General features: G+C 47.2%; 1 protein-coding gene across 1 annotated transcript; it reads right to left on the reverse strand.

Annotated features, from left to right (window-relative positions):
• Positions 1 to 9,750: 9,750 nt before the first annotated feature.
• LOC117991517 (uncharacterized) lies at positions 9,751 to 25,188 on the reverse strand. Its single transcript, XM_034979111.2, has 11 exons — positions 24,974 to 25,188; positions 21,822 to 22,086; positions 21,542 to 21,587; positions 19,932 to 20,134; positions 18,928 to 19,112; positions 16,900 to 17,072; positions 16,324 to 16,332; positions 14,683 to 15,344; positions 13,182 to 14,607; positions 12,916 to 13,027; positions 9,751 to 12,184 (listed from the first exon to the last, which is right to left on the reverse strand). Exons 2-11 carry the CDS (start codon positions 21,876 to 21,878, stop codon positions 12,091 to 12,093), a joined length of 2,967 nt encoding a protein of 988 aa, XP_034835002.1. The 5' UTR covers positions 21,879 to 22,086; positions 24,974 to 25,188; the 3' UTR covers positions 9,751 to 12,090.
• Between the last annotated feature and the right edge of the window lie 2,796 nt (positions 25,189 to 27,984).

A 27,984-nucleotide genomic window follows, 5' to 3' on the forward strand; every position in this document is an offset into this window, starting at 1 on the left:
ATAATCTCAGAGATTAAATTAGCATAACGGACAGATAACGACACGAGAACGTGAAGATATACAGCTCAGATAAAGCTAATGATAACAATATCAATTTGCTGTCCAGATACTTAGTGCCATTGTCGATCAAATTCGTTTATCATAAAATTGTTAAAATCAAACTATTATCCATATTATACATTATAATTGTTTGCCTTGTTGCTATAGCTTTGCACGGCCTATCCGTTTGATCGATTTCGACAAACTATCGATTTCGATAGCTTGCATCCCAGGAACTTATAGAGATCCCACAGAACTAGAAACAATCAAGTACGCGCCGCATATCTCATCCCGCTCATCCCGCTCATCTCAGCATCGCATCTCAGTTCTTCGACAGTGAAGCGCTTTTGTTCTTCTGCTAACTTGTTTCTGATTTTATTCCTAAGAAACATACCTAACATAGCTCGCTTCATAACACGCTGAGCGACATTTAATTTGTGGACGAGGCCGACTGTCAGTGGCCACATTTGTGGACGAGGCCGACTGTCAGTGGCCACATTTGTGGACGAGGCCGACTGTCAGTGGCCACATTTGTGGACGAGGCCGACTGTCAGTGGCCACATTTCTGCTCCAAACATCTCTTTATTTCATGTTATATTATAGCCTTCATAGCTAATCTATCGCGAAGGTACGAAGTGTATAAGCCCTCCTCACTTTACGGTTGTGTATGGTATGTGTATATGTGCTTACGGTACGGTTTATCAAAATCGGCCAAGCGGACGGACGGGCGGACGGACAGCGGAAGCTTAGTAAGACGGTCCCACTAAGGTCCCGTTGGCACCCTTCGGGAGCGGGACCCTAGAAACGAAGTATAAAATGGACACATACCTATTCCTTAATAAGGCACTGACATATCGGCACTCGTGCTCAGAATGCAGCGTCCAACATTGACGCGAACACGCCACTGTGGACCCCACGGCACGTGTGGAGTCGCACGACCCCAGCTGACCCCTGGCGGCGGCGGTGGGGCCGGAACAGGAAGTCGTTAGCAGCCCCGCGCGGACCCCCGCAGAGCGACGCGCAATACAAATACACGACGCATTGTGCCGCATTCGGGACTTGGAAGCTACAGTCTGGTTATAGAGTTATGGAGCCTTTGCTACGAAAATATATTTTGAATAAAAATATACTTTTTGCATTTTGGTTGACTGGCTAGTGACTGCACCGATCGAATCATTCGCTTGGAATTTTTTCTCCAGTCTTTTTTGTTCTGGACTGTAATTAGATGAGGGTAGCAAGGTAATTGTAATATTTTCTATTAAAAAGCAGCGGACCAATGATTGCATTTTTAAATTGAAAAATTACAAATGAAGAATTAATATTTTAGTAAAACAGTAAACTGCTGTTTAAACTCCATTGAAGACTTCAGTTTCTATTACTTAACTATTGAGACGAATTAATTAACGAAACCATTTCATCCTGCTTCAAACAAAACAAGATAACATCTTTTGAAAACACCTCCGTACGTACTCTTCGCGATCCCTCCTCGGGCCCTGGGAGGCTGTGAGCTGCCACACGACGCTAGGTGTGAGATAAGGCTACCCTCCTCAGTCCTCAGTCCTCGCCGATGGACGATAAGGCGCCGCACAAGGAGGATTTGGTGTCCGCTCTCAGATTCGTTTCAAATTATAAACATAGCGTTACATCTATACACACCAAAAATAAACTGACTGACTGACAATATACAGCACAAATGCTGGATCTTAAAACTTAAAATTTTGCTTGTTGTGTGCAAATTAATCCTGTTTAAAGGAATTTTGAGAATATTCAATGAGATCTCCAAAATCTTAAAATGGCGCGGACAAAATGGCACGGACAATATGGCGCGTGTTCCCGCGCAATTAATAATAAAAAATGTTATCTGTGAGGTGTTTAATGCCCACTAAGAAGTTACGTTCCGTTCGAGCGAAGCCGGGCGCTCAGCTTGTCCTCGGACATTGATAACATTACACTACAGATTTGTAATCAGGAGATACAGATAACAATGTTATACAAGGCTTAGATAAGTTCATAATAAGCGATGATAGCGTAGTGGTGAGGCGTCGGCGCCGGCGTCGGCCTGCGGTACTGTGGGTCCGGGGTCAGGCCCGGGTACGCACGTCGCACACGCCTCTAACTTTTCCGAGTTATGTGCTTTTTAAGCAATTAAATATGATTTCCTTTAACGATGAAGGAAAACATAGTGAGAAAACCTGAGATTTCCCCATACTATTGTTTTCAAAGGTGTGTTAAGTTTGCCAATTTGCAATATGAGTCTACGTCGAGTCTCTGTTGTAAACAAACCTCACAATCTAAATGTAAAATATCTAGAGTACACCCAACTGTCTGATCTATCTATTTATCTCTAGAAATATTGATACATCAGTCAGTTAATACAGTTAATACTAATATTATTATTTAATGCGAAAGTGTGTCTGTGTCTGTCTGCTAGCTTTTCTGGCCCTACAGTTCAACCGATTTTGATGAAATTTAGTACAGTGTGAGCTTACATCTCGGGAAAGGACTACTTTTTATTCCGGAACAGTAAAAAGTTCCCGCGGGATTTTGAAAAACTTAAATCCACTTGGACGAAGTCGCGGGCTTCGTCTAGTATTTTATATTTGTAAGTAAATCTGACGAATGAGTAACTCGTGCGAAGTGGGCGAGGGCAGCGAGGGCAGCGAGGGCAGCGAGGGCAGCGAGGGCAGCGAGGGCAGCGAGGGCAGCGAGGGCAGCGAGGGCAGCGAGGGCAGCGAGGGGAAGAAAGGTGTAAATGAGAGATAAGCCAGTGGCTATCGTGGATTGGCGTTTCGATCTATGTATCAAGCGTTTCGACCATCGTCATCAACCCGTCGCCGTCATCAGGCCGTAGTCCGCCACGCTGGCCAAGTCCGGATCGACAGACTTCATATAGCTTTGAGAACATTTTGAGAACTGTCAGGCATGCAGGTTCCCCGCGACGATTCCCTTTATCGTTAAAACTAGTAGATAATATTAAATTACACAAAACGCACATAACTCCGCAAATTTAGCGGTGCGTGTTGCGTGCTGCGTGCTGCGTGCTGCGTGCTGCGTGCTGCGTGCTGCGTGCCCGGGATCGATACCCGAGATCAACATCTTAAGTAGCACAACTGATAGACGTTGGCATTCCAAGATGCTAGAGTGGCGACCTCGCACCGGAAAGCGCAGCATAATTAATTTAGAATGATCACGAAGCCCATGTAAACTTTACTTTCTCTGTTTAAACAATAACAGTGTGTCGTGTGATTCGAACAGCACGAACTAACACACCTATCTTAACGAGTAGTCCATTTTGTTCGGACGCTTAGCTTTATCTTGTAACCATGCAAAAAATCCCGTCAATCCGTTGCACCGCTGCGACGTGTCGAAGGACAAACCAACAAACACACTTTCGCATTTATAATAAGGGTACTGATTACAATACATTGGTACCTAGTTATTATGTGTACAGATACAGTATTGTAAAAGCAATAATCCTCAGATAACTTCCTAAACTCCTGAATAAAAGGACATCAATAAAGATTATGATAATATTATAATGAATTGTTGCAACAACGCGCAACGCCACAATGACAATATGTCTGATACGTAGAGGACAGATACAGGGTGTCACCAGGACGCAGGCAAAAACGGAGACAGGTTCTAGTAGTGATGATTACTGGATATGATACAACAAAAAACCGGCCAAGTGCGAGTCAGGCTCCCGCAATGAGGGTTCCGTACTGCAGTCGTACATTTTGCAGGATAATTCAAAAACTATGATGCATAAAAATAAATAAAAATTAGTTTTAGAATGCACAAGTGAAGCCCTTTCAAATGATACCCCACTTGATATAATTATCTTACTTAGAAAATTGAAAATACTAATTACTAGCTGATCCCCGCGGCTTCGCCCGCGTAGATTTAGGTTTTTAAAGATCCCGTATAGCCTATGTCACTCAGGAATAATGTACCTTTCTACTGGTGAAAGAATTTTTAAAATCGGTTCAGTAGTTCTAAAGATTACCCCCTACAAACAAACTTAACGACATTACCTCTTTATATAATAAGCAGAATTTTTTTTTTTTTTTTTTTTTTTTTTTTTTTTTTTTTTTTTTTTTTTTTTTTTTTAATACAATAAAACTTAAAGCTAGCCTTATCTAATTACTATATAAATCATGACCGCGTGGAATGGTGCCAAGAATACTGGCTGCATTTCCGCGCTGGACAGCCAGGCTGATCCGAGCAGAAATCGTAATATTTTAATTTCGCCATAACTTCAAAACCAAACGTCCAATTTTAATCATTCAAAGACCAAATATTATCTCCATAAACTGTTCTTAGTGATGAAATCATTTATTTTGATAAGGATTAATAGCATGAGTAAAATAAACGCGTTTAAATGTAGTCCAAAAAAAATTCAAGATTTTTAAATAAAAAAATGGTTGCTGTGCCTCACTCGACATAGATGGGTATAGTGTGTCGCGGACTTTTTTGTAGATATTTATAAGATCTACAATTAATTAGAACATTTTATGGTTCTATCTTTTATAGTTTAGGCAGCGTACGCAAAATAAGTAACTTTTCTGGTTGATTTTTTACACCTTGTGTCCGAAAAACCCAAATATCTTACGGAACCCTATTTTTTCCAAAATAAAATATAGCCTATGTTACTCGTGGATAATGTAGCTTTCGAATGGTGAAAGAATTTTTAAAATCGGTCCAGTAGTTTTTGAGCCTATTATGTATATTGTATTAGTACAAACAAACAAACAAACAAACAAAGTTTTCCTCTTTATAATATTAGTGTAGAAGTGTAGATGTAGAACATGACAGACTGCGTCACCTAAATATATAAAAGGAAAAGGTGACTGACTGACTGACTGATCTATCAACGCACAGCTCAAACTATTGGACGGATCGGGCTGCAATTTGGCATGTAGATAGCTATTATGACGTAGGCATCCGCTAAGAAAGGATTTTTGACAATTCAACCCCTAAGGGGGTGAAATAGGGGTTTGACTTTGAAATTTGTATAGTCCACGCGGACGAAGTCGCGAGCATAAGCTAGTCTGTGATATTTTAATACGTTAATTTTTTCGTGAATAGGTACGTGTTAATTTCATTTTTGTGACGTTTCCACAAATTCACGGATTTCGGATTTCTTGCTTTACTTGTGCTATAAGACCTACCTACTTGCCAAATTTCATGATTCTAAGTCAAAGGGAAGTACCCTGTAGGTTTACATGACAGACTCGACAGACAGAGGAATTATTTCCTTAAGTACGAAACCCTAAAAGGAAGCAACCGAGCAAGCAATAGATTTCCAAAATCCACCGTACGCACGTTCCACTCCGACACCGCAGCATCTTCCGGAGATGTTGTCTCTACCATCCTCTACACACTGTACCGAGTCACTGTCTCGCATACAACGCCCAGCCATGGGCTCAGTGACTAGTGGCTAGTGGCTAGTGGCTAGTGGCTAGTGGCTACAAGCGGCCAGCAGGACACAGCAATCAACTAATCATAGCTACATACCAGCTATCATTGATTATTGTCTAATTTTTTCGAAACGCAATAACAAAATAAAGTCTTAATTCATGAAAACCGCGATCATGTGCAAAAAAATTTAAAATAAAGAACTTAGAAATCGCAAACAGTGGCAGGTAGGTACTGATTCTGCGCGCACCCAAAGGTAATGTCTTTTGTTTGTGAAAATAATGTTTTATATTTTACTACTACCAATTCTCCACTATCTACTTCATCAACGGAAGAGCATCTTTCGTAGTCTAAGATCTCGTGAGCTGACAACTGCGTGCACATTACAATTATTTCAGAATAGAATTAGTGTTAGCCTTCCTTCCTCGCGAGTTACGCCGCTCTCCCGTCACCGTGACGACGACGGGGACTTCCTTCGTCGCGAGTTACGCCGCTCTCCCGTCACCGTGACGACGACGGGGAGGCTGTAAGATCGGCATACAAATCTGCGCGAGATGAGAGTCCTGCGCCCTTTGTTCCGACGCGGGAACTCTTTGTGACGAGATCGACGAATACATTAATCTCACAACGCGTAACGCCTCCAAGCTGCAGGAACAAGCGAGCATTGCGAGCATCTGTGCAAATACAAAGAGATACGACGCCATGTTTGTGAGCTCGACGGAGAGCTAGCGTCATGTAACACTTGGCCATGATTAGCGAATCTATGTCAAATAAATCTATTGTTAGTTTTAACCTACTTATTTCTTATTTTGTATGGTCCATCTGCTAAACTTTCACGAGACTATCACGTAAAATGAAAGAGTTCCCTCCTGGCACCTGGCACCTGGCACCTGGCACCTGGCACCTGGCACCTGGCACCTGGCATCTGGCACCTGGCATCTGGCATCTGGCATCTGGCGTGTATGAAGCGGCAAGTGGTACCCAGTGAAAAAGATCGAATGTAGGGTCAGCAACAAAGTAGGTAACTCGCCAGTACAAGCGACTATGGACAGGTGCATACCTAGCTTTATTGCTGACTGTACTACTAGATTAGATTACAGTATGGCCCCGTGCGAATTGGCACACTTCACGCACCTTGGAGAACATCGTGGAGAACATCGTGGAGAACATCGTGGAGAACTCTCAGGCATAATTATATGTAAAAGTTTACTCACGATGTTTTCCTTAACCGCTAGTATTACAATATGACATTTCATTGTAAAATTGCATTATCATCAACCGCTACACGTCCACTGCTGGACAAAGGTCTCTTGTAGTGGGAGGTCTTCCAACGCTGCGCCTTCCGACGTGAGGTTGCCGTTCCAGCACCTTGGGACCCCAAAGTCTATCAGTTGTACGAACTATGTGCCCTGCCCATTGCCACTTCAGCTTCGCAACCCGTTGAGCTATGTCGGTTACTCTGGTTCTCCTACGGATCTCCTCATTCCTTATTTTCACTAAAACCTCATCGACATAGTAACTTCTCAATGTCGAAGTAATCTTTATTGTATAATATATGTAATACTCTAGCTACATACGTAGTGTTTGCTCGCGCTCCGCTACACTACTCGAAGGCGCTCGCGCGACGCCGCTAGTGTGGCCGCAGCACATATTACTTCCCCCCCCCCCCCCCCCCCCCCCTCGCTCACGAGTGTAATGAGTTTCGCTTTGTAAGATAAACACTTTACGTCATGTGTGGAGCCTGGCTGGGCTCGTTCAGTACAATAATGCGAAGGTTCCCGCGTCGCCGAAGTGCAGCGGAGGAACTTCGTTCAGTATATGACGTGAAATCATAATTTAGGCACCTTCTTGTAGTGTCTCACCACAGGTTTGTATGCATTTCCTGTGCTGTGGGAAGCCTACATGACTTCTGACGCGTTACAGTTGTATGGAGTAGGGACTGGCATCTCCGGCCCCGTGCCGACCTTAGCTGTGTACTTATAAACCGTTGGTCCTGTGGAATCTCTCCGGTCGTGTTGGATTGCCGTTCCATCGAACTATGAGAGAGGGCATACTTTTTGTGGTCTTCTTCTTCGCTCTGGGCTGGTTTCCGCACTTAAACGTTTCCGTCTGTTGTGCGTGAGAGGGAATACTTTTTGTGGTGTTACCTTAGAGAATGACGAGAGACTCTATGGTCTGAAACCTTCTCATTGTAGCGGACATCCGTGCTCCGTAGTGGACTGACAATGAGTTGATCACGCGATGATGATGATGATGATGACAGTTTTTAAGATACATTACAAGACGTGAACTGTTTCATAGTGCTCAATGACAATAGGAGCGCGATATAGGGAGATAAGCCAGAGCCGTTATCTAGTAGGTAGGTAGGTAGGTAGGTAGGTAGGTAGGTAGGTACTCAGTGGCTAGCGTATGTCACACCGCTATCGGACCTCATTCGGCCTCGAACCTGGTCCACAAAGCACTTCGTGTACAATTGGCACGGAGCCATGCGCCGCCCCAGTGTCGAGCAGTGGAGCAGGCGACGTTTGCACGCACGCCCGCGCCACGTCCCCGCCACAAATATGCTCACGACATTCGCACTGGACAATTATATCGGACTAGCGACCCGCCCCGGCTTCGCACGGGTAGCTTATTACTATTTTCGCAGGGATCTCTAATTTTTATAAAAATAAAATATAGCCTATGTCACTCAGGAACGATGTAGCTTTCTACTGGTGAAAGAGTTTTCAAAATCGGTTCAGTAGTTCCGGATATTACGAGTACCTTCTTACTAGAAACGAACTTACACACTTTACCTCTTTATAGTATCAGTAGGTAGGTACAGACTACTGATAAGCGACAAGAACAAACAGGCAGCGTGTTATCTTCGTTGCCGATATGAGGTCTAATAATAGAAGTAAGTAGGTACCTGCCTAACTACCCACGTGTCGTTTTACTGCAGTGATTAAGATTATAAAAGTGATAAAAAGATAAATTATTAAACGACATCTGTAAGTGAAGTTCGATCATAATAATCATACGAAGGATTCGTCCGAAGAGTTTTATTTATCGCAATTTTTTCCTCTAATATAAGAGAAAAAATTGTGCTAAATGCTGCGCGTTAAAATGTATCTACTTATGATTTTTTTAAACTATTCCGCAAATATTGGTTAATATTTGTACATCTTCGCTCCACTCCTCTTCTCCGCACCAGTGGACAGGCAGCCTTAGGCCTCGTACGGAGACGCGTGGCGTCTCGCGGCGCGTCGTACGTTTTTTTTGTTTACGGTGAGGCGGCGCGTGAAGCGGCACTGAGCATCGCACGCGTAATGACAAACATATGGCAATATACGATGTTGTTCATAGAGATGCGAGGCGGGAAGAGCGCGGTGGCTGCCGCGTGCGCCGCGTGCACCGCGTGCGCCGCGTGCGCCGCGTGCACCGCGTGCGCCGCGTGCGCCGCGTGCGCCGCCGCCGGCGCCACGATGAACGCCGCGAGGGACGCGTCGATGCCATCCGCGGGTTCGGCCGCAAAAAAAGGCTCCATCTCAAACAAACGCGTATAAAATTGCTTCTCCGTAAACGCACTCATACAACGCCATATGTTTAAATTCAGTGCGGGCCGCGCCGCCCGTCGCAGTGCGGGCCGCCCCGCGTCTCCGTAAACGAGGCCTTAGTGTTGTGTGATACAGAGATATCCCCTAAACCAGTATAATGCGCACCTACCGGCTACCTGGCAGACTATATTATACCACAAAAAAAATTAAAATATTATGTACCTACTTATCGTATCTTGTACATATGCACGGAAATGACTGTATGTCAGTTGTTTGCATATTGTGTGTTCCCGCATCGTTCACCCGACTCTGTAGACTGACGGGAAGGGGTCACATACCGTCATCGTACAGTCGCTAGTCGGTACGTAACTTGTTTTTGTATGACATAGATTGTTATAGATTGATCAACTATCAACAATGCATTATGAAAGAGATTCAATAAAGCTCTAAGCATGAGCGGCGCGAACGGACCTCCTCGCTCGACCTCGGCGCGTGTGACCACGACGCGTGGCGCGCGACAGGCACGACGGGCACGACGGGCACGGCGCGCGACGGACACGACGCGCCTCGACGCTAATTGGCACGTTTTCTACTCCACCGGTGAGTCATCAAGTGTGGACGACTGTTTTCCTTCGTCAGCTGAAGACGACAACCTCTGCCCGGTGAGTGCAGTGTCCCTGTCCCGCTCGACAGTCGCCTCGTCGGCCGGCCGACCTTCATCCCGAGAGGCGTTTGAGAGTAAATAAAACACAACACGAGCGTTTGTTTTGTTTTTTATTCAGAAATTCGAGTCATTAACATTAGTTTAGTTATAAATTCATTCTAGCGTAAAGTCTAAACAACCGCCCGCCGCGCGCCGCGCGCCACGCGCCAGTGTTGCCGCGCGCCGCGCGCCAGTGTCGCCGCGCGCCGCGCGCCGCGCGCCAGTGTCGCCGGCACTAGCTACTGGCTAGCCGCCGACGCGCGACGCCCGACTTGCGGCTAAATAATAATATCATTAGTATCGCTATATATTACATCACCTCAGTTGCTTCGCTTATTGCTATAGTGAGTCGCGCGGCTCTCCTCCCCGACTTCAGACTTATTGCTATAGTGAGTCGCGCGGCTCTCCTCCCCGACTTCAGACTTCCGACGCTACGAAATAAACTCCGAATATCAAAATATTACATCGTCGTAACCAACGAGAAACGATAAGTCGTTGTACGTAGAGAATAAATTCATTTACAATTCAATATTCACGTCTCTAAATAGTTATACATATTATTATTTACATCGTATGCAACTTTTAAATACAATATAAATAATTAGTAAAAATGACTAGAAGTTGAGACAGTGACGCTCGGCTGCACCTCGGCTGCACCTCGGCTGCACCTCGGCTGCACCTCGGCTGCACCTCGGCTGCACCTCGGCCGCCGCGTCGTCTCCGGTGTAAAGTTATTAAACATTATTTTAACCTGTTATATAATTCGTATAGTTTTTTAACAACAACTGGATAAGTAAGTAATCATTTTTGACAAAGTCGCTCACGGTTGTTTGCGATCTCAATCGCATTAATAAAATCTTTTTGAACGACGATCTTCGTTAGCTTAATACATTACTTACAGAGTCTGTAATCACATTAACCTAAGTAATACATTACTTACGGAGTCTGTAATCACATTAACCTAAGTAATAAATTACTTACGGAGTCTGTAATCACATTAACCTAAGTAATACATTACTTACGGAGTCTGTAATCACATTAACCTAAGTAATACATTACTTACGGAGTCTGTAATCACATTAACCTAAGTAATACATTACTTACGGAGTCTGTAATCACATTAACCTAAAAAATAAAACGACTTACTTAGTGTACAATAAACATTAGATACAGGTCACGGCACAAGTCGTTACAAAAATGAACTCTCAATTGTAGTTTATTTAAGCTCTTTTCAAAACAGTCTGCGAATAAAACACATTTCGTAGAATGCAGCGGTGGGATTGAACTTCGACCCCGATTCACACTCGCGTCGGGTCAAATGATTTTATTAATATTATTATTAATTTTCTTTATTAGAAGATGAATGTTTTCAAAACTGATTTAGATTTCAAGTTCATGAAAATAGGTGGTAGGAAACCTAAATTAATATAATATTAAGTAATCCCTTCTTAGGGAATCTAATAAGTATGGAATAATCTAATACGTGAAAAGGACAGAAGTGAACTCACTGACATTGGCACTCTTGGAGACAGACCTTGGACGGATCGTACCGAAGAAAAGCGTCGACCGGCGAGACCAGTCTGTACTACGTGTCACACAGCAGCTACTTGTGAAACGTAATGTAGAGGGGGTGGCTTCTTTGGCAGTTATAACATAATATGAATCATGATCGTAGAGACTAGAAGTAAACAACTCTGAAGGCGTGACTGTTTAACAATATTGGCAATAACTTAAAAGTCACAGATGTAACCTTTGAGGTAAGTACATGGTTTGAGACGATATATTTAATATAAAGTGTACATAAAATATTATCTCAGACCACAGTTGAGATATTTAAAAAAATATAGAAAGATGTGATATAAATTGTATCATGATGAACTAAAAGGCAACAGATTAATTCGTAATTAATAAGAATTTTCTTAAAACAATGAGTATGACGACAATAAATAGAATAATGTAGATTAAATTAAATGTTACTGGTATAATGATGACAATAGAGTAACGGTTACGAACAATCGTGTAAGAATGACTTTAAACATCTCAATTATTTCGTAATAAAATTATGTAACTGATGTTGTAATTGTTGTACAAAAAGGCATCATCTGTACGGGAGCGGTGTCTGTGTGCTCGACCGTAGCAATAGGGACCATAGGGACCCTCCGAGCGGTGCTGTGCTCGGGGCGCCAGCTGGGCCCGACGGTTGTATCTTGAAACTACTTAATATAGTCCAGATTGCAGAAAACTCCATTAGTGCGAGTACTGTCCGCGGTACATTTGTTCGGGACTACGTCATGAAATGTTATGGATTGAATAGCGCCATCTAGTTGCATCTGTGGCAACCGCCATAATCTATTGATATAGCTCGCTCAAGTGCATGAGTGGAGTGCTCAGGAGTCAGGACAGGTTGTGGCAGCGCAGGCGCGGCGCGAGGGGCTGGTACTCCTTGCCCGAGCGCGGCCGCAGCGTGCTGGTCGTGTGCCGCAGCACCCTGCACACACCCAGACATGACATGACTCGCAGCTTTAGTTTTAAGTACGTATTAATTATCACCACTTTATCATATTATCACCATACAAATAAAAACATTGTCAATCAGGAAGCGTAAAATTTTACCAATTCTGAATAAATAATTTGAGCTTGAGTTTGAGTTTGGGTTTTTAAAGAAGTTCTAGTAAATGAATTGGGTTTTTAAAGTAGTTCTAGTTATAAATATAAATTACCAATATCTTGTAAAGGTCATTATGGAGAGAAAGATGTACGTACCATAATTAGTGTCAAATACTATATTAATTAGTGGCTGTAATTGTAATTATGATAAACAATCGAGAAACTTCCGGCTGGAAAATTGGGGTACCTAGATCATAACTTGATGAACAACGAATTGTTGGAAGCTCCGTGCCTCCCCCTCCCCCCCCCCCCCCACAGAACATACTTACAAGCAGGGTACACTTGAGGAAGCGTCATCATACCGCCAATAAACCATAACTATCATCGGTCAACTGGCTGAATGGCCATTAGTGCGGCCCTGCCCTTAGCTTGTCCGAGTTTGGCCTCGCTAATGGCCCCGAGGCCCAGTCTCTTCTTGGGGGGGCAAGCGGGGGGCGAATCAGACGTAAAAGAGGATTTTAAAATATTACTATGATTTTTGTCACAAATATTGTTTGGGTCCTGGGAAAGTAGCAGAACTTTTGACAGTACAAGACGATCAGTATCACTTGCCTCATGGTGACGGGCGTGTCGGAGGACGAGTGCGACGAGCAGATGGACAGCGTCTCCACGTAGTCCGACATGTCCGACGCGCCGCTCGACGTGCTGTGCGTGTCCAGCACTCCTGCGGGGAATACGTACGTACGGCGTTAGACAAACTGGAAAGTTTTTCTATACGTGAGTAAAGCTGGTTTCTTTTACATTTATAATAATTATTGAATGGATTATGCAAATACTTTCAGATTGAAACTTGAAATATGAAAATTGAAATGACGCACCTCGACCGGGCTTGACGGTAACGGAGAGGATGGGCACCTCCGCCTCGGCGGAGCAGCACTTGTGCGTGTCGGCGGGCTCGGCGCGCGGCCCGCCCGACGAGCGCGAGCGGCGCGGCGCGGCGTGCGGCGAGTCGGCGGCGCGGCGCGCGGAGCGGTAGCGGCGGCGTGCGGCGGCCGACGTGGCGGGCAGCTCGTGCGCGCCGCGCGCCACCAGCGACCAGCTCGACACGCCCGAGTCGTTCGACGACGACGAGTCGCGGTTGCCGACCGCCACAGTGACGCAGCGCGCCTTGGACGCCTCCGAGCTGTCCGCATCCGACAGCTTGCCGGCGGCGCAAGTGCACGGCGCACCAGCCGCGCCCGCGTCACGCAATGTCTCGATGGACGACGCCGAACCACGGCTGCCGACGCTGCCGTCGAACTCCTTCACGTCGTCGAGGAAGCGCGACGAGTCGGCCGAGCTCGAGCGCTTGCGGAAGTCGGCGCGCTCGTGCGGCGCGCGCAGCTGCACACGCTGAGCGGCGGCCACGGGCCCGGCCCGCGCCTCGTCGGGGCCGCACAGCGTGGGGTTGCTGGCCGACTTCTCGTCCAGCAGCCTGCCGATGGTGCTCTTGGCCGGGTACTTCAGGGTGTGAAACCCGAAGCTTCCGATCGGGGACATCGGCGTGTAGCCGGAGGGAAGCGCCTTCTCCTGGTCGAGCTTGTTGCTGTCGAGGGAGGTGGGCTCCATCAGCAGGTACTCGTCGCTGAATAGTTTTCTATTCGCCGTCGCCGCCGCGTCATCTTGCGGATGTCCGCACTGGGTGCAAGTGGGCGCGCCTGCTGCGGCGGCGAGGCAGAGCGCGGGCCGCAGGTTGGCGCCGAGCGCGTCAAGCTCGGGTTGCGTGACTCCCGCTTTTCGAAGTAGATCTTTGGCGTTCTCGTAGTGCTCCAGAGATAGCGCGAAACTGAGATTCTCGTAGTTCGCCTGCGGCCCTTCGTTGACTTCCACCGTTCCCGAGTCGAGACTTCGGCTCATTTGATTATCGAGAAACATGAAATTGTCGTTTTGTGTTTTCCTCTTCGTTTTGCGAGAGAGGTCCACCGTCGCGTAGAGGGCGTTTCTGTCGGTCGCACTACTCGGCATCACGTTTTCTTTATTGGGCGCGGTAGCTTCGGCGTCGTTCGGATTTCTTGTACAGTACGGCAGTTTGATCCAGTTGTTGGCCCAGTCCGTGACTCTCTGGCAGGGACAGTTCGCCGGCTCGAAGCTCTCATCGCTGTCTACGATAGTCGCTCGCTTCGGCCTTTTGCCCAACTTGAGCAGACATCCGCAAGGCTTTTTCAATATGAGCGTATTTGAGGTAGAATTCTTAGTAATTTTAAATAACTCGCTATTGAGACATTCTTTTAATCTTTTAGGTGTATCGTAGTATTCTCCTTCGACCTACCAAAAAATAAACCAACTTTACGATATTGCGTAACAAAGAAACAAAATATACAGTTAATTGTTGATACGTACCTCTGCTGAAAGTATCTTTGGCACGTCGTAATTGTCATAAGGTCCGATGCTCGTGGCATTATGTTCACCGATGGAGGCGAGGTGCGAGTGGCTGAACGAGCGCACGGGGAGGGGCATGGGAGGTTTCCGCGTGAGGTTCAGCTCCAGCCTCACCGGCTTGGGCGGGCGCTCGGGGGGGCCCGGGCGCTCCGGCGCGCAGCGACAAACCTCCTCACTCTTTTTACTGACGAGGGGCCCATTACTGCTGACCGTCACAGTCGCGTTGTGAGTTTCGCCCACGGCCTCCATGGTCCACGCGGGGCTGAAGGGCTTCGCCCCCGGCGTCAGCGCGGCTGTGGACGAGCGAGACAGAGCGCCCAGCTTAGATATACAACTCATGCATCTTTCCAGCATCACATTTCCGTTTCCACTCCACGGAGCCATGTCCGTTCCGTCTATAGTTTCGTTGACGGATGCCGTGTCGCCCAAGCCCATGTCCTGAAACTGATGCGTCCGTTCTGCGGAAGGCCAGTAGGGCGACACGAGCCCGGCCTCGTCCCCCATACAAGGATCTTCGTAAAGTCGCAGGTCGGTCGGCGGCAGGGAGCGGTCTATGGTGTTCAGTTCTAGTCGTCGCACGTGGGGCTTCTTGAACGTGTTGTTCGAGTTGGGGCTCTGGGTACCTGGGGACACATTTGGCGTTTGTGAAAAGCTAAATATTTATGAACATTTGATTTTATAAAATTGAAATATTGGATCTCGCGTCATACCTTTTTGTAACAATTTGTACGAGTTGAAAATAAAGTTAGCGCTGAAAACAATTCAGAAATAATATTTGGTGTCCCTCAGGGGAGCGTGTTAGGCCCTAGCTTAGCTATATATACAATAATTTATGAAACATTATGAGTGTTAACCTACTGTTAAGAGTTTACTGTTCTTTAACTCAGTCGTTAATATTATATGGCATTATAGCCTGGGGCTCATGTGGATCAACTTTACTAGACAAACTAAATAAGGCTCAAAAACTTAATCTCAAAATTAACTTAAAAAAGAATCGTCAATTTCCTACGGAATAATTATTTAAGCTAAGTCTTTACTTACTAACCTCAAGAAAAATATTCATTTGGCAAATAACAATGTATATGGCAAAATACAAAGACAAGTTCACAATCGAGCAAACTCCCGGTCACCTTAGGCAAAGGCAACTAAGATGTTCAGTTCCCCGACGAACGTCTGGATTCTCGAGTAGACATTTTACAGCTGCGGCACCGAAACTATTCAATAACCTTCCGCTGGAGGTATCTAATCTGATTTTATGTGCCCAGCGCCCATCCTTAAAGAAAAAACTTAAATTCTATATTAAGAAATTTCTCCTAGAAACCCCTTTTGAAAATTTTGAGCGTCTTTATGACAAGATCTGTTCAAACGAATGCTTTAACTTATTAAAATTTATCCTATCTGTTTAAATTATATATCTAAACTCCGTATGCATTAATACTGTTGCACCAAATAGAATATAGTTTTAGTAATGTATGAATATATATAGTATAGTATAAATATAATATAGTATATAATATAATATAATATAGTATGAATGAGGTCGATGAACTTTGTCAGCCCTAGCACAGACTACGGTCTATTTGGGCTGCAAACTGCCAACACCAGTCTCAGCTTATTATCTAGTGCTTTGGTCTAAAAGTGTGGTGTAAATTGTTCACTTTTCGTTTTGTCTAAATAAAAAAAATAGCTAGTGGTGGATGTCGGCGGCCTGGTCCGTCACCAGCACGTGCAGGCCCTCGCCCTTGCCGCAGTGCGAGCCACCCTCGAAGCAGAACCGCCCTTCCTCCACTCCGTAGCGCCTATATCATACATACATACATACCTAGCGGGCGCCTCCTCGGCGTGAGCAGGCCCCGGGAGGCGAGGTGGAACTCCCGCGCGATGTCGGCGGCCTGGTCCGTCACCAGCACGTGCAGGCCCTCGCCCTTGCCGCAGTGCGAGCCACCCTCGAAGCAGAACCGCCCTTCCTCCACTCCGTAGCGCCTATATCATACATACATACATACCTAGCGGGCGCCTCCTCGGCGTGAGCAGGCCCTGGGAGGCGAGGTGGAACTCCCGCGCGATGTCGGCGGCCTGGTCCGTCACCAGCACGTGCAGGCCCTCGCCCTTGCCGCAGTGCGAGCCACCCTCGAAGCAGAACCGCCCTTCCTCCACTCCGTAGCGCCTATATCATACATACATACATACCTAGCGGGCGCCTCCTCGGCGTGAGCAGGCCCTGGGAGGCGAGGTGGAACTCCCGCGCGATGTCGGCGGCCTGGTCCGTCACCAGCACGTGCAGGCCCTCGCCCTTGCCGCAGTGCGAGCCACCCTCGAAGCAGAACCGCCCTTCCACCACTCCGTAGCGCCTATATCATACGTACATATATTTCATGAACAAACGGAAAATACATAATGTACATTATATTTAAAGAAACTTCTCGACATTAATTTACGATGGCATTGCGCTAGTTAGCCTTGTGGAGCCAAACAGACTTGCCCTCTGACATTATCACTAAGAGGTGAAAGTGTAGTCAAGTGCAAGCTTATATCAATCGATTTGCCCGATTACGTCTAATGTTGGGTCCAGGTCTTCCCAAAAGTACACACGGGTCTACTTCGTGTATGTCTTGAAGGTCGCCAGTCAGGGTAGCCTAACAATGAAGTGGGAAAGCCCAACTCACCGCAGATGTGCGATCTCCCACACGCCCAGCAGGCGCGGCGGCACTCCCGACGTCAAGGCGAAGCGTCGCTCGTGCAGATGCAGCCGCGCGGGGCCGGCCGCCAGCCGCCGCGCGCCACTGTCGCCGCTCGAGCCCAGCAGCACCAGGAACTCACCGCAGATGTGCGATCTCCCACACGCCCAGCAGGCGCGGCGGCACTCCCGACGTCAAGGCGAAGCGTCGCTCGTGCAGATGCAGCCGCGCGGGGCCGGCCGCCAGCCGCCGCGCGCCACTGTCGCCGCTCGAGCCCAGCAGCACCAGGAACTCACCGCAGATGTGCGATCTCCCACACGCCCAGCAGGCGCGGCGGCACTCCCGACGTCAAGGCGAAGCGTCGCTCGTGCAGATGCAGCCGCGCGGGGCCGGCCGCCAGCCGCCGCGCGCCACTGTCGCCGCTCGAGCCCAGCAGCACCAGGAACTCACCGCAGATGTGCGATCTCCCACACGCCCAGCAGGCGCGGCGGCACTCCCGACGTCAAGGCGAAGCGTCGCTCGTGCAGATGCAGCCGCGCGGGGCCGGCCGCCAGCCGCCGCGCGCCACTGTCGCCGCTCGAGCCCAGCAGCACCAGGAACTCACCGCAGATGTGCGATCTCCCACACGCCCAGCAGGCGCGGCGGCACTCCCGACGTCAAGGCGAAGCGTCGCTCGTGCAGATGCAGCCGCGCGGGGCCGGCCGCCAGCCGCCGCGCGCCACTGTCGCCGCTCGAGCCCAGCAGCACCAGGAACTCACCGCAGATGTGCGATCTCCCACACGCCCAGCAGGCGCGGCGGCACTCCCGACGTCAAGGCGAAGCGTCGCTCGTGCAGATGCAGCCGCGCGGGGCCGGCCGCCAGCCGCCGCGCGCCACTGTCGCCGCTCGAGCCCAGCAGCACCAGGAACTCACCGCAGATGTGCGATCTCCCACACGCCCAGCAGGCGCGGCGGCACTCCCGACGTCAAGGCGAAGCGTCGCTCGTGCAGATGCAGCCGCGCGGGGCCGGCCGCCAGCCGCCGCGCGCCACTGTCGCCGCTCGAGCCCAGCAGCACCAGGAACTCACCGCAGATGTGCGATCTCCCACACGCCCAGCAGGCGCGGCGGCACTCCCGACGTCAAGGCGAAGCGTCGCTCGTGCAGATGCAGCCGCGCGGGGCCGGCCGCCAGCCGCCGCGCGCCACTGTCGCCGCTCGAGCCCAGCAGCACCAGGAACTCACCGCAGATGTGCGATCTCCCACACGCCCAGCAGGCGCGGCGGCACTCCCGACGTCAAGGCGAAGCGTCGCTCGTGCAGATGCAGCCGCGCGGGGCCGGCCGCCAGCCGCCGCGCGCCACTGTCGCCGCTCGAGCCCAGCAGCACCAGGAACTCACCGCAGATGTGCGATCTCCCACACGCCCAGCAGGCGCGGCGGCACTCCCGACGTCAAGGCGAAGCGTCGCTCGTGCAGATGCAGCCGCGCGGGGCCGGCCGCCAGCCGCCGCGCGCCACTGTCGCCGCTCGAGCCCAGCAGCACCAGGAACTCACCGCAGATGTGCGATCTCCCACACGCCCAGCAGGCGCGGCGGCACTCCCGACGTCAAGGCGAAGCGTCGCTCGTGCAGATGCAGCCGCGCGGGGCCGGCCGCCAGCCGCCGCGCGCCACTGTCGCCGCTTGAGCCCAGCAGCACCAGGTACTGGCGCGCGTCGCCCAGCTGCGCGCTCACCTTCACCTGAAGGTACACCACTGTCAACTCGTTCTTAGCATTTGATACCTTTCTTTGCAATTTGACCATTGGTATTGACCTAGTTGACTCTTGATCTAGTTTGCTAGCTTTGTTTGCGTATGGATTATGAGAAGAGAGATACAAGAGAACCGTTGGACGTGCAGTCCAACAGTCTCCAGGCGGAGACAAGCACTACCCACCGACTACCAGATTTTGTGCTGTTCTTTCTCCAGTTCAGAACGAAAGAAATCAGTGTAGCTCAAAATCCACAACCTACAATACACTACCACTTAACGCTTTGCTGGAACGTCCAGTTCACTGGGCACCAGCGATGGGCACGGCATACACGACTACCCACACATGGGATAAGCGCGAGATTAGGGAGTTTTGCGAGTAGTTACACGCACGGCGTGATAGAGTACCTACTTCTTGAGTTGGGCAGCCATTGTTAACGAAATCGTGTGATTAAATCAATTTTGATAGGTGTCTCTCTGTCGCTAGTGACACAAGGTTGCCGGTGAATCGAGCAACGAGGAAGCACCCCACGAAGCCTCAAGAGGGGCTCAGTAATGCCTATAACTTTACTGTAAACTTGATGATTGTATTGCGATCTTCTGCCTGAAGCCGTCAATGTTGCGACTGCTCTGTCTCATTGGACTGTAGGAGTGAGGACACGGTGCACGTTCTAGTCCATCACTTGTGTCACCGTGTTTGCACACAGACTACAAATTGAGATTTGCTGTCGAGGAAACGATAAGAGTACGCATGTTTGAGTCTATGTACCTGTGGAGCTTTTTTAAAAAAATATGCGTAGTACTTGCGTACCTGCCACTGCATGAGGCGCTCGCGGGTCTCGAAGGCCAGCACGGCGGTGAAGTCCTGGCACAGCAGCGCCAGCGTGTGCGAGTGCTTGTCCAGCGTGAAGCCCGCCTCGCAGCCCAGGTAGCGCTGCAGCGACAGTGACGCCTTGCTGGCGGCGCCGCCGCAGCGCGCGCGCGAGTCGCGGTACACTTGCAGGTGCACGCAGTCTGCGGGACCTCATGGACGTCAGTACACCACTCGATGACCAGAATTGTGCCGATACAACTCTAGACTGACGTCATGCAGGGGAAAGCGGTACATGGTGATCGATGAACGCTACGACGCTTCTTTCCCCGATAACGATAAAAATATTGTGAAACCCCCTCTTTTATTTTTTTTTGTGAAGAACGCACTGATTTAGATTCAACTGAGAAATTAGTTGATAGAGGTTGAAATTACGGTGACCATCAAATTTTGACCTTCAATAACAAAATGCTTGACAGTAGTTAGAGTTTGGGGGATCTGGATCCTAACTTAGTGAACAACCGGGAAACGTAATGCATATATATATATATATATATATATATATATATATGTATTATTTGTGTTTTATTAACTACAATGACATTTAGGAATTAACTACATTTTTTTTTTGTCTGATCTGATTAAATATTAACTTTGTACGGGAGCGGTGTGCAGACTCGAGCGTACCAAAGGGAGATCTGAATAGATCGGAATAGTGCGGGGGACGTGCCGGTGTGCGGGGCGTCTCCCGCACACCCGCACAGCGCCCGCGCTAACCCGGTGCGGAATAGTGCGGGGGACGTGCCGGTGTGCGGGGCGTCTCCCGCACACCCGCACAGCGCCCGCGCTAACCCGGTGCGGAATAGTGCGGGGGACGTGCCGGTGTGCGGGGCGTCTCCCGCACACCCGCACAGCGCCCGCGCTAACCCGGTGCGGCATAGTGCGGGGGACGTGCCGGTGTGCGGGGCGTCTCCCGCACACCCGCACAGCGCCCGCGCTAACCCGGTGCGGAATAGTGCGGGGGACGTGCCGGTGTGCGGGGCGTCTCCCGCACACCCGCACAGCGCCCGCGCTAACCCGGTGCGGAATAGTGCGGGGGACGTGCCGGTGTGCGGGGCGTCTCCCGCACACCCGCACAGCGCCCGCGCTAACCCGGTGCGGAATAGTGCGGGGGACGTGCCGGTGTGCGGGGCGTCTCCCGCACACCCGCACAGCGCCCGCGCTTACCCGGTGCGGAATAGTGCGGGGGACGTGCCGGTGTGCGGGGCGTCTCCCGCACACCCGCACAGCGCCCGCGCTAACCCGGTGCGGAATAGTGCGGGGGACGTGCCGGTGTGCGGGGCGTCTCCCGCACACCCGCACAGCGCCCGCGCTAACCCGGTGCGGAATAGTGCGGGGGACGTGCCGGTGTGCGGGGCGTCCCCCGCCTCTTACTCTGATTTCTATTTCGATCTGTCGCGTACTATACCTAGAATCCCCGAAGTATCTCAATGTCAGATAGCGGTATCTCCCGCGTCCGTCGTCGCGCGCGGAGATAACAGCTGATAAGCTGGCTGTACGTGTTTACTGACTAATTTGTCGTATTTGTTTGTGTGTCTGTTCGCTCTCACCTGCCACCGGCGACAGCTTCCGCATGACGCACCAGCGCGACTTCCACTGCGAACAAAACCACGGCGTTACTACATGCGCTGAGACGACGCCCTGCATGTTTGCGGACGAGCCGGCCAAATGTACCCAAACGACTGATCCACTACTAAGCCAAATAAAAGGAAACTTTGTTCCATCGACTGTTGCCCCTTCCGAACCCCCAACGACACTAACTTGAATAGCACATACTTCAGCACCCGAGTATGTACTTGTGGTTGAAAGGTAGCCATTTACAATAATTACCTTTTTCCCATCGCGGAATTTGACCGTGCCTTCGATGATGGTGTTGTCATCGGCCATCTTCGCGTTGCGTGTCGTACACGGGTGCCGTGTGGGTGCGCCTCGGGTGCGACGTGGGTGCGGCCCGGGTGCCGCGTGGGTGCACTCGGGCGCAGCGCGCGCGCTACGCGGCCGCTACGGCTGGCGGAGGCGTAGCGCCTCCCATGGCGTGCGCAGTGCGCGAGGCACGCCGCGCGCCGCTCACATCACTTCACACACCTTGTTTATTCTGGAACAAGCGAAAATACTGATGGATTTCTGGACTCTAAATACGTAAATACATATACATAATACATATGCATGTAATATAATATACAGCCCAACAATATACAGGGTTACAGGAAAATAGGACACGATCCCGTTAAGGGGTTATAGTACAGGACATTAGCTATCAAACGACCCCTAAAGTGCTTATGCGAAAGTGTATCGTTTTCGAGTTATTCATGAGAGTGAGATGAAAAGTTGTGTGTTTCGCACGGGTGCAAATTTATTTGCGCTCGAGTTTTGAATTCCTCGCTACGCTCAGGATTCTATCTTTCAATATATCTATAATATTCAACCTTAGAATCCTTCGCTGGCTCGGAATTCGATACAAACTCTCGGCACAAAATAACATCTTTGCACCCTTGCATAACAAATAACTATTCATTTGTTTCGGCTTCTACAACTACCTAACCTAACTACCAAGACCTAAACTGTCATGCCTTATGGAAAGAAATGGTGACGTCTAGGTTGAAGGTGCCTAGAAGATGCCTTTTCACTTATTGCTAATAACTAGAGGATGCCCGCGGCGGCTTCGTCTGCGTGAATTTAGGTTTTTTGAAAATCCCGTGGGAACTCTTTGATTTTCTGGGATAAAAAGTAGCCTATGTCCGTTTCCGGGATCTAAGCTGACCCTGTACCATTTCATATAAATCAGTTGAAAAGATTGGCTTTTAAGAATCCCGTGGGAACTCTTTAATTTTTCAAAATAAAAAGTAGCAGGCCTACGTCCTACTCCGAGATGGCAGCACTCTGGTGAGATCTATAGAGCGCACTCTGACTTAGCTTAGAGTTACAACAAGACAGAGCTATATCTCTCACATAAATCTGTCTCATTTTAACTCAATCTTAAGTCTGAGCAAAGTCAAAGTGCGCTCTATAGATTTTTTTTTTTTTTTTTATTCAGATACAAGTTAGCCCTTGACTGCAATCTCACCTGGTGGTAAGTGATGATGCAGTCTAAGATGATAGCGGGCTAACCTGGAAGGGGTATGGCAGTTTTTATTAAACCCATACCCCTCTGGTTTCTTCACGGCATCGTACCGGAACGCTAAATCGCTTGGCGGCACGGCTTTGCCTATATCAGCCTTATGTAAAGTCTGAGTGCTGAGTGCTTACTAGTTAAGAGGAAAAAACTACATTTTTGTATACAAGTTTTAGGATAGTTATTTTGTTGGCAATAGGCTAGTTGACACTTTTTTTAAGTAGGTCTTAAATGGTTAATATTTGTCCTATTAGATCAAAAAAATTAACACTATATTTTTTTGCGCCCTAAAAACCGTAAAACTTTAATTTAAAAATATATTTTTCTTAGACAGGTGAAAACACTGTCGGCCATGTTTGGCCGATAGATTATCTGTGCTCTGACGTCATGCATTTGTAAACAACAGCATAACCTCCCAAAGTTTAATAAACATGACTTCTATACTAGTTTACATGAAAAATATAGTAATTATCGTTATTGAATCATCCGAGAATGTAAAAAACGCATCGATAAAGACCACAGGAAAGTTGTGGACTAGAGTGCCCAGTGAAATAAATATACGTAACACGCGAAGACTTGCTTAAAGGGATCCTATATGACTAACGACTTCAACCCAAATTTATTTTTGCAAAGATCACTTTGTTGTAAGTCTTACTTAATAACTTATTCAATTTATAAAGAGAAAACGATAATTTTTTACGTTTACTATGAGTTTTTAGAAATATATAAAAACTACCTTATGCTCGTGACTTCGCCCGCGTGGACTTCATAAATTTCAAACCTCCATTTAACCCACTCAGAGGTGGAATTTCAAAAAATCCTTTCCTAGTGGATACCTTCTCTTTACCTACAAAGAACACACCCACCAAATTTCATGTATCTAGGACCAGTTGTTTAGATGTTTAGGCTGTGCGTTGATATATAAGTTAGTCAGGACTTTAAATTTTATATATATGGATACTACGTTAGTCCCCGCGTGACATAGGGATGACATTTCTTTGTTTACATATTTAATGACGTCACATCATGGCTGACAGCGTTTTCTGCGTTTCAAATAAAAATAAAAACTGTATTTTTTTAAATTGGATTTATATATCCATCCTGCGTTTTTAATAATTGTTATTGATATATTTCGTTGTCTTAAGCAAAATACTATAATAAATAATCATTTATTGGACGAAATTAGATATGAGTCAAGTAGCCCATTGCAACACCTACTTTCTCATTCAGTTGAAATGAACATGGTCGCTTCATCGAATAAATTTATTATTTATTTATTTATTTATTTATTTATCGTGTCGTCATTTTAGCTTTCATCATTTGATGATAACAGATATATAACATGGACTTTGTTGCTTTTTATCATGTTCTTATCAGACTTCATCTTTGAGATAATATAATCTAAACATATTATAGTGTCACGTGTGTCACAAGTTACCTGCTACACACGTGTCACGTGTGTCACAAGTTACCTGCTACACACGTGTCACGTGTGTCACAAGTTACCTGCTACACACGTGTCACGTGTGTCACAAGTTACCTGCTACACACGTGTCACGTGTGTCACAAGTTACCTGCTACACACGTGTCACGTGTGTCACAAGTTACCTGCTACACACGTGTCACGTGTGTCACAAGTTACCTGCTACACACGTGTCACGTGTGTCACAAGTTACCTGCTACACACGTGTCACGTGTGTCACAAGTTACCTGCTACACACGTGTCACGTGTGTCACAAGTTACCTGCTACACACGCCATCGGGAAGCAGGGCTCGATGACGATTCCCATTTCGAATACTCGTTATAAAATGTTATTTGCATAAAATACGTTTTTGCACTATTCTATTATATTCTAATGAGGATACTTACAACGGCACAAAAAGCTCGAAGCACGATCAACCTCCGATAGTGACACAAAGTAACTTTACAACCGTGTTTCACTCCACACTCCACACTCTACACTCTACACACTGCACTCAACCGACCGCGAGGCTCGACACTCGACACTACGACCGACGGCAAAGTACGAACTCGCGCAGTGGCGGGAAAGTTTCCGCGCTCGGCGGGCGCGCGGCGTCGCTGGGCGGGCGGCGGACACACTGGCGGCGCGGGCCCGCCGTGCGGCGCGGGGGCGGGCGGGCGGGGGCGCGCAGGCGCGGCGCGTGCACTCCGCTAATTGCGCGCTCTCCTGACGCGTTGACAACACTATTTACGGGGAGTTTTTAAATAATGTTTTCTGCTATTCCTACCCTTATTTAAATAAAAATTAATGTTTGTTTGCCTGTCTGTTGGTATGCGTTCATTAAATTGAGTTGAAATTTTGTACAGTTTTTGTAGGCACTTGCGAGAAAGTTTTTGAGATATCATCAACATAATAGAAGCGCAATATTCTACAGCATCAGAATTGAGGAGCTGGGGACCGGAGTTTATGATGTAGTCTTTGCTTCTTAACTACAATAATATTTCAGCATGAACAGTTGCCGAATTGTGCATTTCGTACATTTCCTGCACGTACCTTGCATCGACAGGATTGAAGAGTTGACAGCAATGCTGCAGTCTATGCGCGATACCGACAACAGTTATTTCGTACATTTCCTGCACGTACCTTGCATCGACAGAATTGAAGAGTTGACAGCAATGCTGCAGTCTATGCGCGATACCGACAACAGTTATTTCGTACATTTCCTGCACGTACCTTGCATCGACAGGATTGAAGAGTTGACAGCAATGCTGCAGTCTATGCGCGATACCGACAACAGTTATTTCGTACATTTCCTGCACGTACCTTGCATCGACAGAATTGAAGAGTTGACAGCAATGCTGCAGTCTATGCGCGATACCGACAACAGTTATTTCGTACATTTCCTGCACGTACCTTGCATCGACAGAATTGAAGAGTTGACAGCAATGCTGCAGTCTATGCGCGATACCGACAACAGTTATTTCGTACATTTCCTGCACGTACCTTGCATCGACAGAATTGAAGAGTTGACAGCAATGCTGCAGTCTATGCGCGATACCGACAACAGTTATTTCGTACATTTCCTGCACGTACCTTGCATCGACAGAATTGAAGAGTTGACAGCAATGCTGCAGTCTATGCGCGATACCTACAACAGACTCCTCGCGGTTTAGGAATGTCGTTTTTGCAGCTTAAGGACGGTACGGATTTGGATGAAAAAAGTTATTGGCCCATTTTGCAAACTTTTTCTATTGAGTAAACAATAATTTGCACATCGGTTTTCTATTGAGTAAACAATAATTTGCACATCGGTTTTCTATTGAGTAAACAATAATTTGCACATCGGTTTTCTATTGAGTAAACAATAATTTGCACATCGGTTTTCTATTGAGTAAACAATAATTTGCACATCGGTTTTCTATTGAGTAAACAATAATTTGCACATCGGTTTTCTATTGAGTAAACAATAATTTGCACATCGGTTCAGAAACTTTAGAGATATCGATGTACAAATACAACCATACTTACACATTAAAAAAACCGGCCAAGTGCGAGTCAGGCCCGCACACTGAGGGTTCCGTACTACAGTCGTATTTTTTCAACATTTTGCACGCTAATTCAAAAACTATGATGCATAAAAATAAATAAAAATCTGTTTTAGAATGCACAGGTGAAGCCCTTTCATATGATACCCCACTTGATATACATAGTTATCTTACTTAGAAAATTGAAAATACTAATTATTAGTTCATGACCACAATTTAATTTTTTTTGTGTGATCTGACCCTAAATTCATAGTTTTCAGATTTTTCCCCTAAAGCCAGCTATGAGACCTACCTACCTGCCAAATTTCATGATTCTAGGTCAACGGGAAGTACCCTGTAGGTTTCTTGACAGACAGACAGACAACAAAGTGATCCTATAAGGGTTCCGTTTTTCCTTTTGAGGTACGGAACCCTAAAAACTTCATCGAGATGACAGCCTGCTGCTTTTTTGAATATCGATTAAGAATTAAGATTTAAAAAGACTTTTTTGCGTTTTGCTAAAACACTGGGGCCGATTCTCTAGGCGGTTTTCTAATTTTAAAATGTCTAATATTAGACTTAGAAAGGTGTGTTATTCTGAAAACCAACTTAAATGACAGGTCTAACCTAAAATTGAATTTGACAGCACTAAACTATTCAATTTAGATTTTAAAGAGCAAAAGTTATTCTGTTGCACGAACTAAATGCCTAAATTAAGAAACGTTAACCTAAAATTTTCTAAAATTAGAGTGGACCTCGCGAGGTGCCCACTAAATTTAAAGAGTCTGCTTAAATGGCAAAATGGACGTGTTTTGAAAGAAATATTTTTATTTGAGTTTAGAATTGTTATATTTAAGATAAAAAAAGTATCTTTTAAGTGTTTTAATTTAATTTAAACTTTATAAAATGGAAATATACGTGGTTTCTCTGGCTCGTCGTTAATTCACAAAAATAATTAGGTTGGTTATCTACTTTGTTGTCTAAGAGTATCAGACACCTCCACAGACATCCTGGCGGCTTCAGCAAGGCAAACCTAAGATCCTTAAGTCTCCTTATTTCTTAACTAGCAAGTGGCAGCTGTTCGAAAATCCTGTGGGACTAGGATACTTTTCTGTAGGTACTTAGCTTACCTACCTACCTAATAAAAGTAGCCTATAAGTATATCCTTCACTAGTATGTGTCCTTGTGAAAAATCTCTGTGCCCAACTAGGTTAGATGCATAAAGGAACATACCCAGAGACAAAAACTTGCATAGGTAGCTACCCTAAATATTAGTGTGAACATAAATCTTTGCCAATTAGGTATGCCAAGGTAAAACTTGATGCCTTGTTATCATTATCAATGAGATTAATTCCTACTACCTACTACTTATTGCTAAACATATCAAAAATAAA

This window comes from Maniola hyperantus, chromosome 19, assembly GCF_902806685.2.
Source record: "Maniola hyperantus chromosome 19, iAphHyp1.2, whole genome shotgun sequence".
Lineage (NCBI taxonomy): Eukaryota > Metazoa > Arthropoda > Insecta > Lepidoptera > Nymphalidae > Maniola > Maniola hyperantus.

Bases quoted from the DNA above. Each gene is read 5' to 3' on its own strand.
- LOC117991517 (XM_034979111.2), bottom strand. From the start codon at position 21,878: ATGGCCGATGACAACACCATCATCGAAGGCACGGTCAAATTCCGCGAT. The intron at 19,113-19,931 runs GTACGCAAGTAC...GTGTACCTTCAG, and splicing joins AGCGCCTCATGCAGTGGCAG to GTGAAGGTGAGCGCGCAGCT. The intron at 17,073-18,927 runs GTGAGTTCCTGG...CGTATGATATAG, and splicing joins TGGGAGATCGCACATCTGCG to GCGCTACGGAGTGGTGGAAG.